Genomic DNA, 14,071 nt, shown 5'->3' with positions numbered 1-14,071 from the left:
AAAATTACTATTTCCAATTGTGTCTACCAAGTATGGTCACATGTATTTGCCTACATATTAAATAATAATAAGTACAGATAATGTTATGTGACGTTCACTTCTGATTATATATATTTTAATATTTTTAATTTTAAAGAATCAATTTGATAATCAAAACACTTATTCAGATCAAAGGTTCAAATTTTTGCTAAATAAATTTGAAATTAATTAAAATTTGTAAATGTAAATGGTAAAGTTGAAAATTAAAACATTTACTAAAATTGGAATTTGAAATTCTTGCTAAACACAGTTAAATTTTAACTCCGCGCGTGGTGATTGGTCGGTTTAGTTCGTTTGTTTGGTCGCCCTGTTTTGACAGGTTAGAAGTTATAATTTGTTATTTTAAATGTTTGACTAGCAATACGCGCTGTTTCTTCTCAATCGACTGAATTACGATTGATTGCAGAGTGATTTAAACTAATAATTTACTTAACACTATCAACATTTGTCAATAGTATGACATAACCTATAAACTCAGTTTCTCAACTTTTGTGTCAATCTAACAATTAATCAATCAATCATAGTTTACGATAATGAAATATTAGTGTAAAATTATTTACCTTTATTGTTGTAGTTGTTGTAAATGACGAATCTAAGCACTCCACATTTTCACTACAGACACAGCTGACGATACTTTCAACGATTTTCAACTTTAGCGATTCAACGCGCCTAATTCTCTAGTGCCGCGCGCAGCGGACCGATCATGTTTGAGTGGGAGAGAGACGCAAGGCATTCGCCGGTGCGGCGGGCCTCTCTCTCCTTCGGCGACTCACTGTAACAGACGTGAGCGGGCGTTACACTTTTTCTTAAATGACTCCGAGCCACAACCTAATTTAAGACGTTGTCACGTCAAAACATTATACCGGTAGTTCATAGACACAAGAAAAAAAGTCGTACACGTAGGTGGCACTGAAGACTAGCGCGAATCTTCATAAGATGTTTTTTATATTTTTAAAATTTAAATAACATTTTTAAAATTGAATAAAGTAATTTTATTATTTATTTATTATTTTCCCCCACGTCGCGTAAATGGACTTTTCTCTGTTTACTATGACTGCGAACCACGAACCTGCGAAAAAGTAATAAAACGCCAATATAGAAGTTTCGGTTCAAAAAATAAGCAGAAATCAACCGAATTACTTTAGTTGTCAACACAATAGCACAGTATAGACAATAGTGTCTGTACATTTTAGTAAAGAAGTCCCGTGCAAGTGACACTCACAGGTATCGATATTTTTTATCCAGAATGAGAAACCATAATGTCACTTTGAATCGATAATGCTAATCCTTTACAAAATAATTTGAAAATATATTTTTTTTTAATTTTAATAGAGAAACAAAATATTAAAACATTTTTAAATCAACTTAAAACTTTTATTTGCATCATAATTGACAGTTATCGTTACATGTACGGTATTCAGATTTAAAAAATGATCGATACTTATCTCGAAACTAACGATCTTACTAATTCGATATTAATATCGATACTTTGTGACCTCTAAGCCACAGATCATACATATCCAAGCGTTGGTTTGTCCTGTTTCTGTTTATTTAAATGGAATGGTTTGTTGTCTTGTGATTCAACAAAACTCTTGTTGTTAAATACTGGACTTATTCTTAAGTAAGTGTTTTAACCCTTTGTCATTTAAAGGTATCTTCATTTCCGTCATTTTAGGTTTATCTATCATAATTACAAGTAATAAATGTACAGAGAGCACATTTTCGAATACTGTGTAGTGACTTAGATCTTTAGAAATCAACTTTTTGCGTAATTTTTGTCCAATATTTATCCTAAAACTGAATAATCCAGTTTAATTGTTATGTAAGTTCCTGTGGGAAATAAACTACCACAGGAAAGAATTGTAGTCAACACAACCTCAATCTCATATCAAAACAAGCAATTAGGTACATTCCATAAGTTATAAATATGCCTTTTAAATATGCATTCGAATTTATCTCCTGTAATTAACTCAATTATCGTTATGTTATATCAATATATGCTTAAATCATGATTGATAGTTATACCTGTTGCAATTATTTTACATAAATTCTTATGGTATGATGTGACTTCCATAAAAACTGATCTTGATAATTAAACAAATAAAATATAGGTATTTAAACAGTAGGTTTGGTTCTGTTCTGTTCATGTTGTATGTGTGTGTGTGTGTGTGTGTGTGTGTGTGTGTGTGTTGTGTTCAAGGTTTTATAATCACGATATTACATTTATTTATATTTTAGGTTCAGAAATTTATTAAATATGGAGTTCCATACCCAACAGTTGGTGTGGGCTGAATTAGTGGATAGTCCACGTTGGCCGGGTGTAATAATTGATGAAGGTGATGTTGGGGCAGAAAGACCTTCCTCTGAAACCAACAAGGAATATGTACCTATACATATATTAGCACAATCTGAAAATATTTGGATAGACCAAGATTTACTTTTACTGTATGAAGCAAACAGGGATCAATATCATAAGGCTTCAGCAGATCCAGTATTTTTAAAAGCAGTAGAAGAAGCTGATGAACATTTACAGAAGCAGAAAGAGGACACTCAATATATCATTGCAATAAAATCAAAAGAAATAAAAGTGAAAAATGAAGCTGGATCTGAAGCTTTAGTTGTAGATGAAAAAATGGAAACTGACTATGTGGGAAAAGATATCACTGATATTTTTAGCAGTTCAAGTAAAACTGAAGAGAATGTCTCTGTGTGTGATGAGGAATCTAAGAGTAATGTGACTTTAGGTAAGAGATTTAAAGAAAATATTAATAAAGGTATAATTTTAATTGGCAAAAGTATAGAGAAAGTGCCGATGAAGTTAGCTACAAATGATCCGTCAAATTTGTGTTTGCGGTATTGCCATGTCGTTATTATGTACACTCTGTTCGCAGTATCTTTGTACATCATAGTTGTATGAATTAAATCGAAGGGTTTAAATCAAATGTAAGTCTTTTCTAGATTCACGAAATAATTTGGAAATGTTTAATATCCCGTTAAACATATTTATAGTGATTGTTTTTGTTTATCTATTGTACTGGATGTTAAAAACTCATAGAATTGTTTTGAACGTAATTTTGAGTTTTCTACATATTCAATGTTATTATGATTATTGGAAGAAATTCCCTTTTTGAAATACTGTAGTCGAGAAAGATGGAGCAAAGATCAAACAGCTTAAATTCTCATATTTATTTATTTATACACCAAAGCATCCAACAGCTGAAGCCAGGTACTGGATGAAAAAAAAGTTTTCATTCAAAATACAATATTAAACATTTACATCATATACATATGACATTCAATTTTTAAGCTTAAGCATAAGAAAATGCCCTAAAAGATAAAAAACTCTTGTGCATGCTTTTCGAAATAAGTTACTAACACAAAAAAAAATTAATTAAACTTTACAAAACAAAACAATAGAAACAATGTAAAAAGAAAAAACAAAATTTCGAAAATACATTAATTTGTAGAAAACTTAAAGGGTGTTACAAATTAGCGCTCAATCTGTTAGGCTAAAATAATACAACTTTCCTTATGTCGCATACCTAGAGACTTAGTATTTATTTTTTATACTAGCTGGATTTTATCAATTTTTTTTTTACTTGTGTATCGAACTTTTCTGTAGTTTCCAAAATAAAGTGTGGAAAGTTATGTGTAAAAGGTTTCATTGTTTTAGCTTAAATAATGGATCAATTACTTTGTTACAACCTATTTCCACAAATATGACTAAATGATTAAAATAAATTGAAAAAAAAAAACAAAATATCAAAATTATATATTTCCTTCATTTTCAGAATCCAAGCTATCTCCAGGATTTATTATGATAGGTTGAATATCAATAGCAACTATATTCTGCTCTCGGACACACCATTTTTGAATAATTTCATGAGTATGTCTTACACATTTTTCCCAAATGTCTCCATTACATTGATTAAGTGCCTCTTTCCACATATTTATAACAGCACTATCAGAATAGCTGTCCCTACCAATATGCTTATTGTAATATGACTTGCAATTTGCCCAAATTAATTCAATAGCGTTGAATTCGGAATGATAAGGAGGTAGTCTTCATGACCATGCTCTCTTAGTAACTCATCAATAACATACATATTTTCTTTTTTATTCATTTTTGCATCTTGTAATAATTTAGGTTTTGCTAATTTTGGGTCAAATTGGATGTTATTTGTTGTCAGCCAGGTAACAATTTCATCTTTCTTTGAAGCAGTGGTAGTTTGCTTTTCTGAAAGGACACATTATTCAGCATTATTCATTACAATCAATGATGGTTCTTCTAAATTGGGAATTACTTGGGTCCTTATCCACTTAGTAAAAATGTCGTTATTCATATCTCCATGGTAATCAATATGTTTAGACTTAGAACAAAACAATAAACTTGCTTCAGAGACAAATCCTTTAGAAGGACCAGCGTGAACAATTATGAAACGTTTACCATCAAAACCTTCTGGTTTACGTACACTTTTGCTACTAGTGTCTTGCCAGGAAGTTGTTTTATTTCCTTTTGAATAAATCCATGTTTCATCCAAAAAACCAAGTTCTCTTGGATGCACACTTTCCAGGTTTTCAAACTACTTATGAAAGAATTTTGCTCTTAAAGCAGCAATATTAGTTCATTGGAATAATGATTCGATTGTCATCCTTTTTATATTAAATCCTATATCTCTCAGTGCAATAGCATAATGCTCAAGGATGTTTTTCCCATAAAAAATAGTAATAATATTAAAACTTTATTTTAGAAGTGTTAATTTTGATGTGAAACATCTATTGGATGGGGTATAAACCAAATTGTTTATTTTGTACAATGTACTACAACTACATTTTACATTTTGTACAATGTACTACATTTTGTACTACAACTTACTTTGTAGGTACATATTGTACACAGTGTTTCGTATTGCCATTTTAGTTCCTTCAGGCAGATCAGTTGTCTTGCCTTTATGACGACGTCTACTTTTGCCTGGACTTGAAAGGACAGGAACTCATTACAATACTTCTTAAACACAAGCCAAAGGTGCCAATAAGGCTCCTCCGTTCCTTTTTTCCAACTCAAAATATTCATACAAATTCAGCACGAGTTGCTGGGATTGAGAATTTAATGTATTTCCAGGCATATTCTAAAAATAAAAACCTTGAAAAAATATTTTGTTTGATATTTATGACAACAAATAATGTTTTATAATTGATCCGTTAGACAGAGTTTAAGCCAGTTTCAAAAATGATACATCAAATTAAAGGTAAGAAAATTTAACTGCAAAATTTATACTTACATCAAGGAATCCAACACTAAGTGAACAGTTAGTCGTTATAACAATTCTTTTTGAGAAAATTTAAAAACTCAAGGCACGAAAATGTAATGGAAAATTAAACAATATAGATATAATTTTTGTAAACACCACAACGCTGTGAAGTTGACAATAAGCAGGTTCAATGATGAGAATTTATCACAGACTGTTGTTATATTACTGTCTTTGTCTGATGCATTATTATTAAATGTTGGACAAGCGGCTTAATTTCAACATTTTATATTCTGTGAGTAGAAATGAGACAAAATTTAAAAATAGTTCGTGAATAATTTCATACATGTGCAAAGATACAACGAACGAACTGAATATGTTTTATGCTTCAAATATGCTTTGAAACAGTACATTTTTATTGTATTATTTTATGGAATCGGGTATTTTTTAAAATTATATAAAACATGAACAAATTAATATTTGTTTCTTTTGATATTAGTTGCAGTTAGTTATTAGAGAAAAAAATTTATAATTGGCCTTTGGTAGATTAGCAAATAAACTTGGCAATACTGTCAAAACTTTGAAAACACTAGTTGCCAGATTGCAACAGATGTTCAGCAGATCTCAATTTTATGACTATTTTCTTATAATTTTGGTATGAAATGGTACCTGAATAAAAAATTAAACTTAATTTAAATTTATTACTCTGCCAAATACAAATCTATCCCTCATTTGTAGCTAACTTCATCGGCACTTTCTCTATACTTTTGCCTTTTAATTTTCTTAACAAATCAACAGTAATCAACATTTTCAAAATGGTGGCAAAGTCGATTTCAAAATATGATGCTAAAATTTTGTATATATGCTATAAAATATATGCTTCAGTTTATTAAAGAAACTGTTAATTATAAATTAATTTTAATAAATATTGATATTGATATAATACTAAGCATATTAGCAGCATGTGGTTTTTCGGTTGTGGTTGATATGAAATGAAAAGCTTTTATGTGTATTGAAGTTTAATAAATTAGAATAACAAGTTAATATAAGGTAGTTATTCTCATCATTATCAGATTCATCATCTACCACTGTGACCAAAACTCTATCTATCTGTCTATTTCCAGGAATTATTTTATTGTCTCCCTTTTCTCCACAATAATTATCTTGAATCGATTTGATAAAACCATATCAGCATTGGACGTAAATTTCTCTAAGTTGTCTAGAGGACCTCTGATCTACTCCAGATCCTATAACAAGATCTGGGTTAGGTATTCTTCCTGATTTAAGAATATTTTTCTTAATACGTCCAATGGCAGTGCTGGTTTCCAAAAATCAGTCTGATAGATTAAAAAAAGTCATCTGTTTTGGTACATATATGTACAATTTCATGTAAATAAACCTTGTTTATATCTTTACATTTGTACATTTTGCATTTTCTATTTACTTTTTTTGCCATGTATGGCTTTATGCCAAATCACAGCCATTTGTTTATCTTAAGAATTAGATCCTAATGGTGCAAAAATTTCATTGTAAGCTACAAGACATTGTGTGAAAATTAGGGATTTAAACCTTTCATAACGTGGCAACATAATAACCTTCTGCAGGTCTACAGATACAATCAAATAGCTGGTGTAAGATTTTAATTTGTCATTATCATAAAATTTTCGAGCCTGTTTTTACTTTTTTTATGGACTTTCTATTTTGAGCAAACTTCACAGTCAGATTGAAGATTTTCTTCAGAGTGTTTATACAGCTTGAATGTTTGACATGATATGTCCCAATGTCCCAATTCAACAAACGAGATATTTCTTTTTTTTTTTAATATGGAACGATATAAGTCTTACAGCATTTCCAATTAAATGAAGGTGTTTTTTTTCCAGAAAATCGTACAATCTTTTGGCTGAAACTTTGCTAGGAAGATATTGCTGAAATGGTGCACATGGTTCACATCTCTAGAACAAGATATTTGGCTTAAATGATTATATGTGATCAATTATTAACTGGTGATTTTTAATGTTTGGGGAAATCTGCCAAACCTTTTCTCTCTTTTGGCAATAATATGGAAATTTAAGCATCAAGCATATTTTCCAGTGTTTTATTAATTTATTGATGAAAACAAACACTTTAAAACTAATTATTACAGTATACTCCCTCTATAACGAACACGGTTATTACGAGGTTTCGCTTATAACGAGATACATTAGATGTCCCGTGAAATTTCTATTGAACTATAACCGTCTATAGCGAGGCAAATTTGGTTATAACCAGAGAAAATAAGATCCAAAAACGTGTTTTTTACGTTTTTAGTCCGGTCATGGCTATAAATAAATACCTTTTCAAACAGCCCCTCAATAAACTTAACTGCAGCCCGCAATAAACTTCTTTACAATGAATAAATACAACTGTTTTACATCTTTAGAAAATATATGATAGAATGATGCTGGACCATTTAAAGCAGTTAAAAATAACAGAGTTCTTAAAATTGCAGAAGCAATAGTTTATGTTATCCTTGAAAATACGATTTATACATTATGTAGTTGGAAAAAAATATAAGTACAGCTTTTTTGTTTTAACGTATATCATTGATAATAAAAGTAAACAACTCTTTTATGTTTTAATATATTTCATTGACAATAAAAGTAAATAACTTTTTTTCAAAAACGCCATTCAAACAATATTTATTAGCATCTTATATTGCTCCGAATGGCTTCACTATAGGAAGTTAATGGTTTAGAAAACTACAGATTCATATGTATGCACAGTATTATGATTGTCTGATATAACGAGATCGGCTTATAACGAGGTAATTAGTCTGTCATTTCAGTTCTCGTTATAGGGGGAGTCAGTCTACTGTATTATAAAGTATATTAGCAGTAAGTGCAAAATTCTAAGGTATATTGGTGGCAAGTGTAGCAGATATTGTCAAAACACATAGTATTCAACATTTGCTGTTAAATGACATAGTATTTTGATTGAAAAGTGTAGGTACTGCTATCAAAATTGCAGTTTTATTCAAAATACAATCCACAAAAAAAGAGGGTCAAATCATGTTTATGTGGACCTTGAATAGATGCCCTTCTAATATTAAGGTGATAAATCATAAGTTTATGATACCAGGCCACACTCACTTGGAAGTATATTCAAATATTTCACCTTCATTACTGGATGCAACTTCTAAAGTTCAAGCAGCCTAAATTCACTTTTATGGAAATGTCACTAACAGACTGTTCTCATTGTTACTTAAAGTTTATTTATTTATTTATTTATTAAAACTTACAAACACCACCTAGGTAGTAATTACATGTAAGAGTGCTCATTACTTGGTATAAAAATATACACACAAAAACTACAATATAGACACAAGTACAAAATAAAAACACAGAAAGTAAAACACATTAAAAAAAAAGACACAAGTTAATAAAATTTTAAAATTCAGTCCATTACTTATCTATTCATAACATTTTTTAATATCCCTTAGCATGGTTTGCATGGTATTAAGAACTAACTGAAGGTTGTCAGTTCTGGTACTGGAAAAAAGATGGATTCAATATATGAAATACTTAACAAGCATAAAAACGTGCAAAAGTGGACATATAAGTCACCAGATGGAAACGTAGTTAACCAAATAGATCAGGTAGCAGTTGGCACCTGACATTGCTCAGATATACTAGATGTTAGAAACTGTCTAGGTGCAAATCTAGATTCTGATCACTACCCAATAGAAACAAACCTTAGAGCAAGGATATCAAATGTAAAACCCTTTAAATGTTGCCGGTTTTATATTACATCGTTGCTGATAATTTTATAGGATGTTAAAGTTTTAAACATAATTCACTTCATGGCAACGTAAGACTTCCAAACTGGGGTTGCTGGCCCTGAGACATTAGGTAGCAAGAGATCAGTTTCATTTTTCTTGGAAGTTTTGGGGGCATTTGTCTTCCCAGGCCATAGTAACACTTGGCAAGGACCATTCTTGTTTTAATTTCATTTCTTTGTTTGAGCATTTATTGTTAGTCCCATTTTCAGTGTAGCCACCCTCAACAACTGTAAAGCTTCTGTGAGGTTCTACAATTGAAATCAATGTTTCAGCAGGAAACCCTTGCGTTTGTCAAGATTCTAAAATGTACAAAATTAGGAACAAAAGGTTTTTGCAAAATATATAAAAAACTTACCAAAATGTAAAACGGGGCACTGGCATTAATGAATTGACTGAAGTAAAAAATTGATATTTGATATCTCATGGTTTACTGTCATTAGTGTATAATTATTTTTATGTGTGCGTATTGTTTGTGTTTTCGAAAAAGGTAAAGTAGAGATATGTTTAAGAGTTTTTTATGGTGTTATATTTATTATTATTTAACTCAGATTGAAATATATTTTATTTAGGTTTTGTGTATCTTTTTTATCATTGATTGCGTTAGTATTTCTTTTTATTTCTATTGATTCACATATATCTCCCTCCTCTTTTTGTTTTGTTCGGTTTTTAAAATCTTAATGTTTTCGAAATCAAATTTATGCTTCTTCTCATTTTCATGTTTTGTGAGTGCAGTGATGTTGTTCTTGTCATATTCGTGAGAACGAATTCTGGATTGAAGCAGGTGACTGGTTTGCCCGATATAGACTCCTTCACAGTTAATACATGGTATCTCATAAACTACATGTAATTTTTTGAGTTTTGGAGTTTGTGTTTTTACTTTAGTGAAATATTATATATATAAAATTTTGTTGTCTTTGTGAGCCACTGTTGTTGTTTGGCTAAAAGATTTGTTAGTTGTTTGGATAAACTTCTTATATATGGAAGAGTTGTATACATAGTCTTGATACTGTTGGGTTTATTGTTATTTGTATTTATGTAAAATTTTAAGTCTTGATTTGAAAATAGTTTCGATTAGATGTTCGGAATATGCATTAGTTAGAAGGGCATTTTTTGCTTTTTTATTGCAGTTGGTCTTTATAATAAAATACATTTCAATCTGATTTAAATAATAATAAATATAACACCATAAAAAACTCGTAAAGTCGTAACATATCTCCACTTTATCCCCACTTTATTATACGTTTTGGTAAGTTTTTTATATATTTTACAATAACCTTTTGTTCCTAATCTTGTACATTTTAGAATCTTAACAAAGGCAAGGGTTTCCTGTCGAAACGTTGATTCCAATGGACAATAAAATCTAGTTCTGAATTTAATATTACTTATTGAACCTAAACCCAAGAAATACTAATTTTTTATTAAATATAGTATGGTTCAAGAAATCACCTTCATTCTGGATTCTAACCATACTGTCGTGCATATGAGTGTAAGTTCTGTTAATTGCTAGTCAATCATCGGATCTGAATTCGAGTCTATGTCTGCTAATAAAAATAAATGTAGAAACTTATTTCTATTTTATTCGAATCTTTTACAGGATTAGGGAAGACCGAATTGCAATTTAATTGTTTATTAGATTTTTTTAATTGTTTGCCCACTTTGTAAATGTTTTGTATATAAAATTGGAATTTGACTCTCTCTTAATACCAAATAAAGTGTACACATTTAAATGTCTATGAATAAATAAGAAGTTTTAGTCTATGAAGTATTAATGTATTTTTTTTTTCAGATGTCAATAGAGATTTTCATGTACAGCAGATTGTATGGGCAAAGATGATGGGCCACCCTCACTGGCCTGCCGTTATAATCAAGGAGGAAGATATCAATGCTAAAAGACCTTCAAAAAAATCCAACAAAGTGCATTACCCAGTGCAATTTTTAGGGGAAAATACCAATGGGTGGATAGTGGACACCTATATTTGTCCATATGAAGAATACAGGCAAAAATACTGCAAAGGTTCAAAAAATCAGCTATTTTCTAAAGCCATAAGTGCGGCCGATGAATATGTGCGAAAACAAAAAGGGGATCCTGAATATCAAGTTCCAATAAAAGTCTCAAAAAAACGGAAGAAAGAAGAGTCACCTGCAGTTACAAAAAAAGCAAAGAAACAAGACAATGGTGAGTCTCCTTTAGTAGCCAGAAAGAATGGAGAGACATCCATAAAAAAATCAAAGAAGAGTCTCAATGGTCAGTCTTCAGTAGGAGTGGAAAAGAGTGGAGAATCATCTGCAAAAAAATCAAAGAAAAATCTTAATGGTGTGTCTACTGTTGAAGGGAATGACTCTAACAAAGTTGAGGAATCAAATAAAAATGATATGGACAAAGAGATTAATGAAAATGGTTTTGATATTTTTGGGATTGCCGATATTGGTAAGCGATGTATGTGTATTTATTTCTTTATTATTTTTCTTCAAATATTAGATTCTTCAGTTAGAAGGGCCGTTATGGCCACTGTAACTATCGAAGCAACTACACTAAAGAGTTCTTTTGAGCTTCAACTATAAAATTATCTTGGGTTTTTCAGTAAAAACGTCTTCTTTTCACATTCCTCGTTCATGATTTTGAATTTCTGGGGTCTTATGTTAATTATGGGGGACCTACATTTGAAGTTTATTCTGTAACTATAGTCAGAGCTAGTTGCATTATATCTGAATGTGCCATTACATTTGCTGTGGGCTAAGATGACCAGGTCATCCGCATGGCTCAGGACATGATGCCTGCCATTGTTGAGTCTAGCTTTCAGCCCATTTATGACCAAATTCCACAAGAGAGGAGATAAGACCCCCCTGTAGAAAGCCTCTGGCTACTTGTGCTGACACTGTATCTCCAAATAACATTGCATATATCACCATGCAAATGACTCCTCAGCATGCAGTCTATCCATCTGTAGCTTGTTTCATCTATTTCTTTTAGACAAATTGTCCTTGTTACTGCTTTTTGGGAGGTGTTGTCGAATGATCGCTCTGTATGAGATGGTGCAGTATCATTTCCGTAGAGTCCTGCTCGAGATGCATACTTTCCCTGATCTATTAGACTTTCAACCTATACTGGATTTTTAAAATGCCATTCGAGCAGTTGTTCTACAGTCTTCATAATTTTTTGTACAGTAGATCATTTCCGTATTGTAGAAGTATTGGATAAATCTCGTCCAGACCTGGATATTTATATGGCTCGAATGAGTTTATTGTGCAATTTATTTTGTACTGATTTATCACTTCTTTTACCAAACGCTAGTTTTCCTAGAAACATAAGTCATTATATCCAGTCCATTCAGTTACCATGTGTGTAGTGGTATCAGCTTTGTTATACATTTTAATAATCCTATTAAATAAATATGTTAGCCAACTTGTTTTGTCGCTCATAATGCTCTCTGCACTTCCCCAGGAATATCATTTGGTCCAACTGCTTTTCTTTTCTTTATTTTTTGACGTTCTTAAACCACTAGCTCGTTTGTTATTTTGGTGACCAGTGTTGCTACTGTCTCTGTTAACACAACTGGTTTTCTGCCAAATTCTTCGTTTAATAAACTGTCAAAATACTTGATCTCCCTTTGACATTGTTTTCATGAATTAGTATTTTATTATTTTCATCTCGGATACAGCTAATCTGATTAAAATCTTTTGCTTTTTTGTTCTATATTTGGCTATTTTATATATCCTTGTTTCTCCTTCCCAGGTATCAAGTTGATCATATTCAAATTCATTGATTTATGTAATTTTGCCAGTAGCCTAACACACGTCAAAAAATCTTAAATTCTAATTACATAAAAACACATATCAGATTGAGTTAAAATAGTTTAAAATTGAAATTTAAGATATTCCTCACTACTATAAAATACATTTTTTTATTAAAATTTCCTTAATTTTGTTTTTAAACTGAGTTTTGGGAATATCCTTTACGTTATTAGGCAATTTGTTATAAAATTTAATTGCCCAATACCCTGATCCAGTTTGACATCTCTTTAGCCTTCAGTAGGATGGAACAAGATCACATCTGTGTCTAGTGATCGTGCACCTCTTCATGTGTCCCAAAATGTTCCCCGCTTTTCTTAACAAACAAGGTTCCCATATACATATACATATATATATATATATATACAAGGTGGTCCAGAATTATGTACATTAATTTCTAGAGCTCATAGTACGTCCAAAAATAAGGGTACTTCTTTATGTACACTTTTTTATAAAACTGAATAATAAGGGAGATACAACCCTTTAAAGGGGTGAATTGAAATTACATACCTTGTCTTGTAAATGTGGCCTCGTCTGTAAACAGAATGTTGCTTAAAAAATTTGGTGCTGTTTGAACTTTATTTTGCAATACTTCACAAAAATCAACTCTAAGTGGCATATCGTCAGGTAACAATTCCTGCACTTGTCGATAGTGGTAAGGATATAATTGCTCTTCATGAAGAACTCTTAAAACACTTTGATGGGAAATATTCGTTCTTAATTGTGGGGTCATTTATTACAGCATCCAATATTTGCTGTTCAACGCGAACATGTCTTGCTTCTCTACGACGACCAGCATCTGTATTCCTTCTTTGAAGACAACCGGTTTCTCTCAGTCGTCGTTGAGTACTTACAAAAGTCCTGGCATTGGGAATATTTCTGTTCGGATACTTTTCTCTGTAGCGTCTTACAGCGGCAGCAGCATTTCCCGAACATTCCTCTAATACTAAAAGTATGTCTGTCATCTCAGAATTTGAATAGTGTGCCATATTGCGGGCAAACAAATTTAAAAATATAGCAAAAGAGACGTGTTAAACAAATTTCACTGTCAAGTACAATAAAAGTGTAGATAAAATAATTTAATTGTTATTAAACGTCACTGACAATTCATAGACTACTTGAGATTAAAGTGTTGTTGCTAACACAAGTGTCAATTCTAAAGCATACTTGATGAATA

General features: G+C 31.1%; 2 protein-coding genes across 2 annotated transcripts in view; one reads left to right on the top strand and one right to left on the bottom strand.

Moving 5' to 3' along the window:
• LOC140447811 (uncharacterized) overlaps positions 1-14,071 on the bottom strand; it is a 192,703-nt gene that overhangs the window by 34,304 nt on the left and 144,328 nt on the right. The window lies entirely within an intron of this gene.
• LOC140447808 (cytokine-like nuclear factor N-PAC) overlaps positions 1,542-14,071 on the top strand; it is a 37,230-nt gene continuing 24,700 nt past the window's right edge. Inside the window, exons 1-3 of the mRNA XM_072540677.1 lie at positions 1,542-1,660; positions 2,278-2,783; positions 10,892-11,533. Of these exons, the coding sequence (XP_072396778.1) occupies positions 2,297-2,783; positions 10,892-11,533 (1,129 nt within the window). The 5' untranslated portion in view covers positions 1,542-1,660; positions 2,278-2,296. The remainder of the gene's footprint in view (positions 1,661-2,277; positions 2,784-10,891; positions 11,534-14,071) is intronic.

This window comes from Diabrotica undecimpunctata, chromosome 8, assembly GCF_040954645.1.
Source record: "Diabrotica undecimpunctata isolate CICGRU chromosome 8, icDiaUnde3, whole genome shotgun sequence".
In the NCBI taxonomy this organism is placed as follows: Eukaryota; Metazoa; Arthropoda; class Insecta; order Coleoptera; family Chrysomelidae; genus Diabrotica; species Diabrotica undecimpunctata.
The sequence above is the reverse complement of the archived record's forward strand: the minus strand, read 5'-3'. Positions and strand labels throughout refer to the sequence as shown.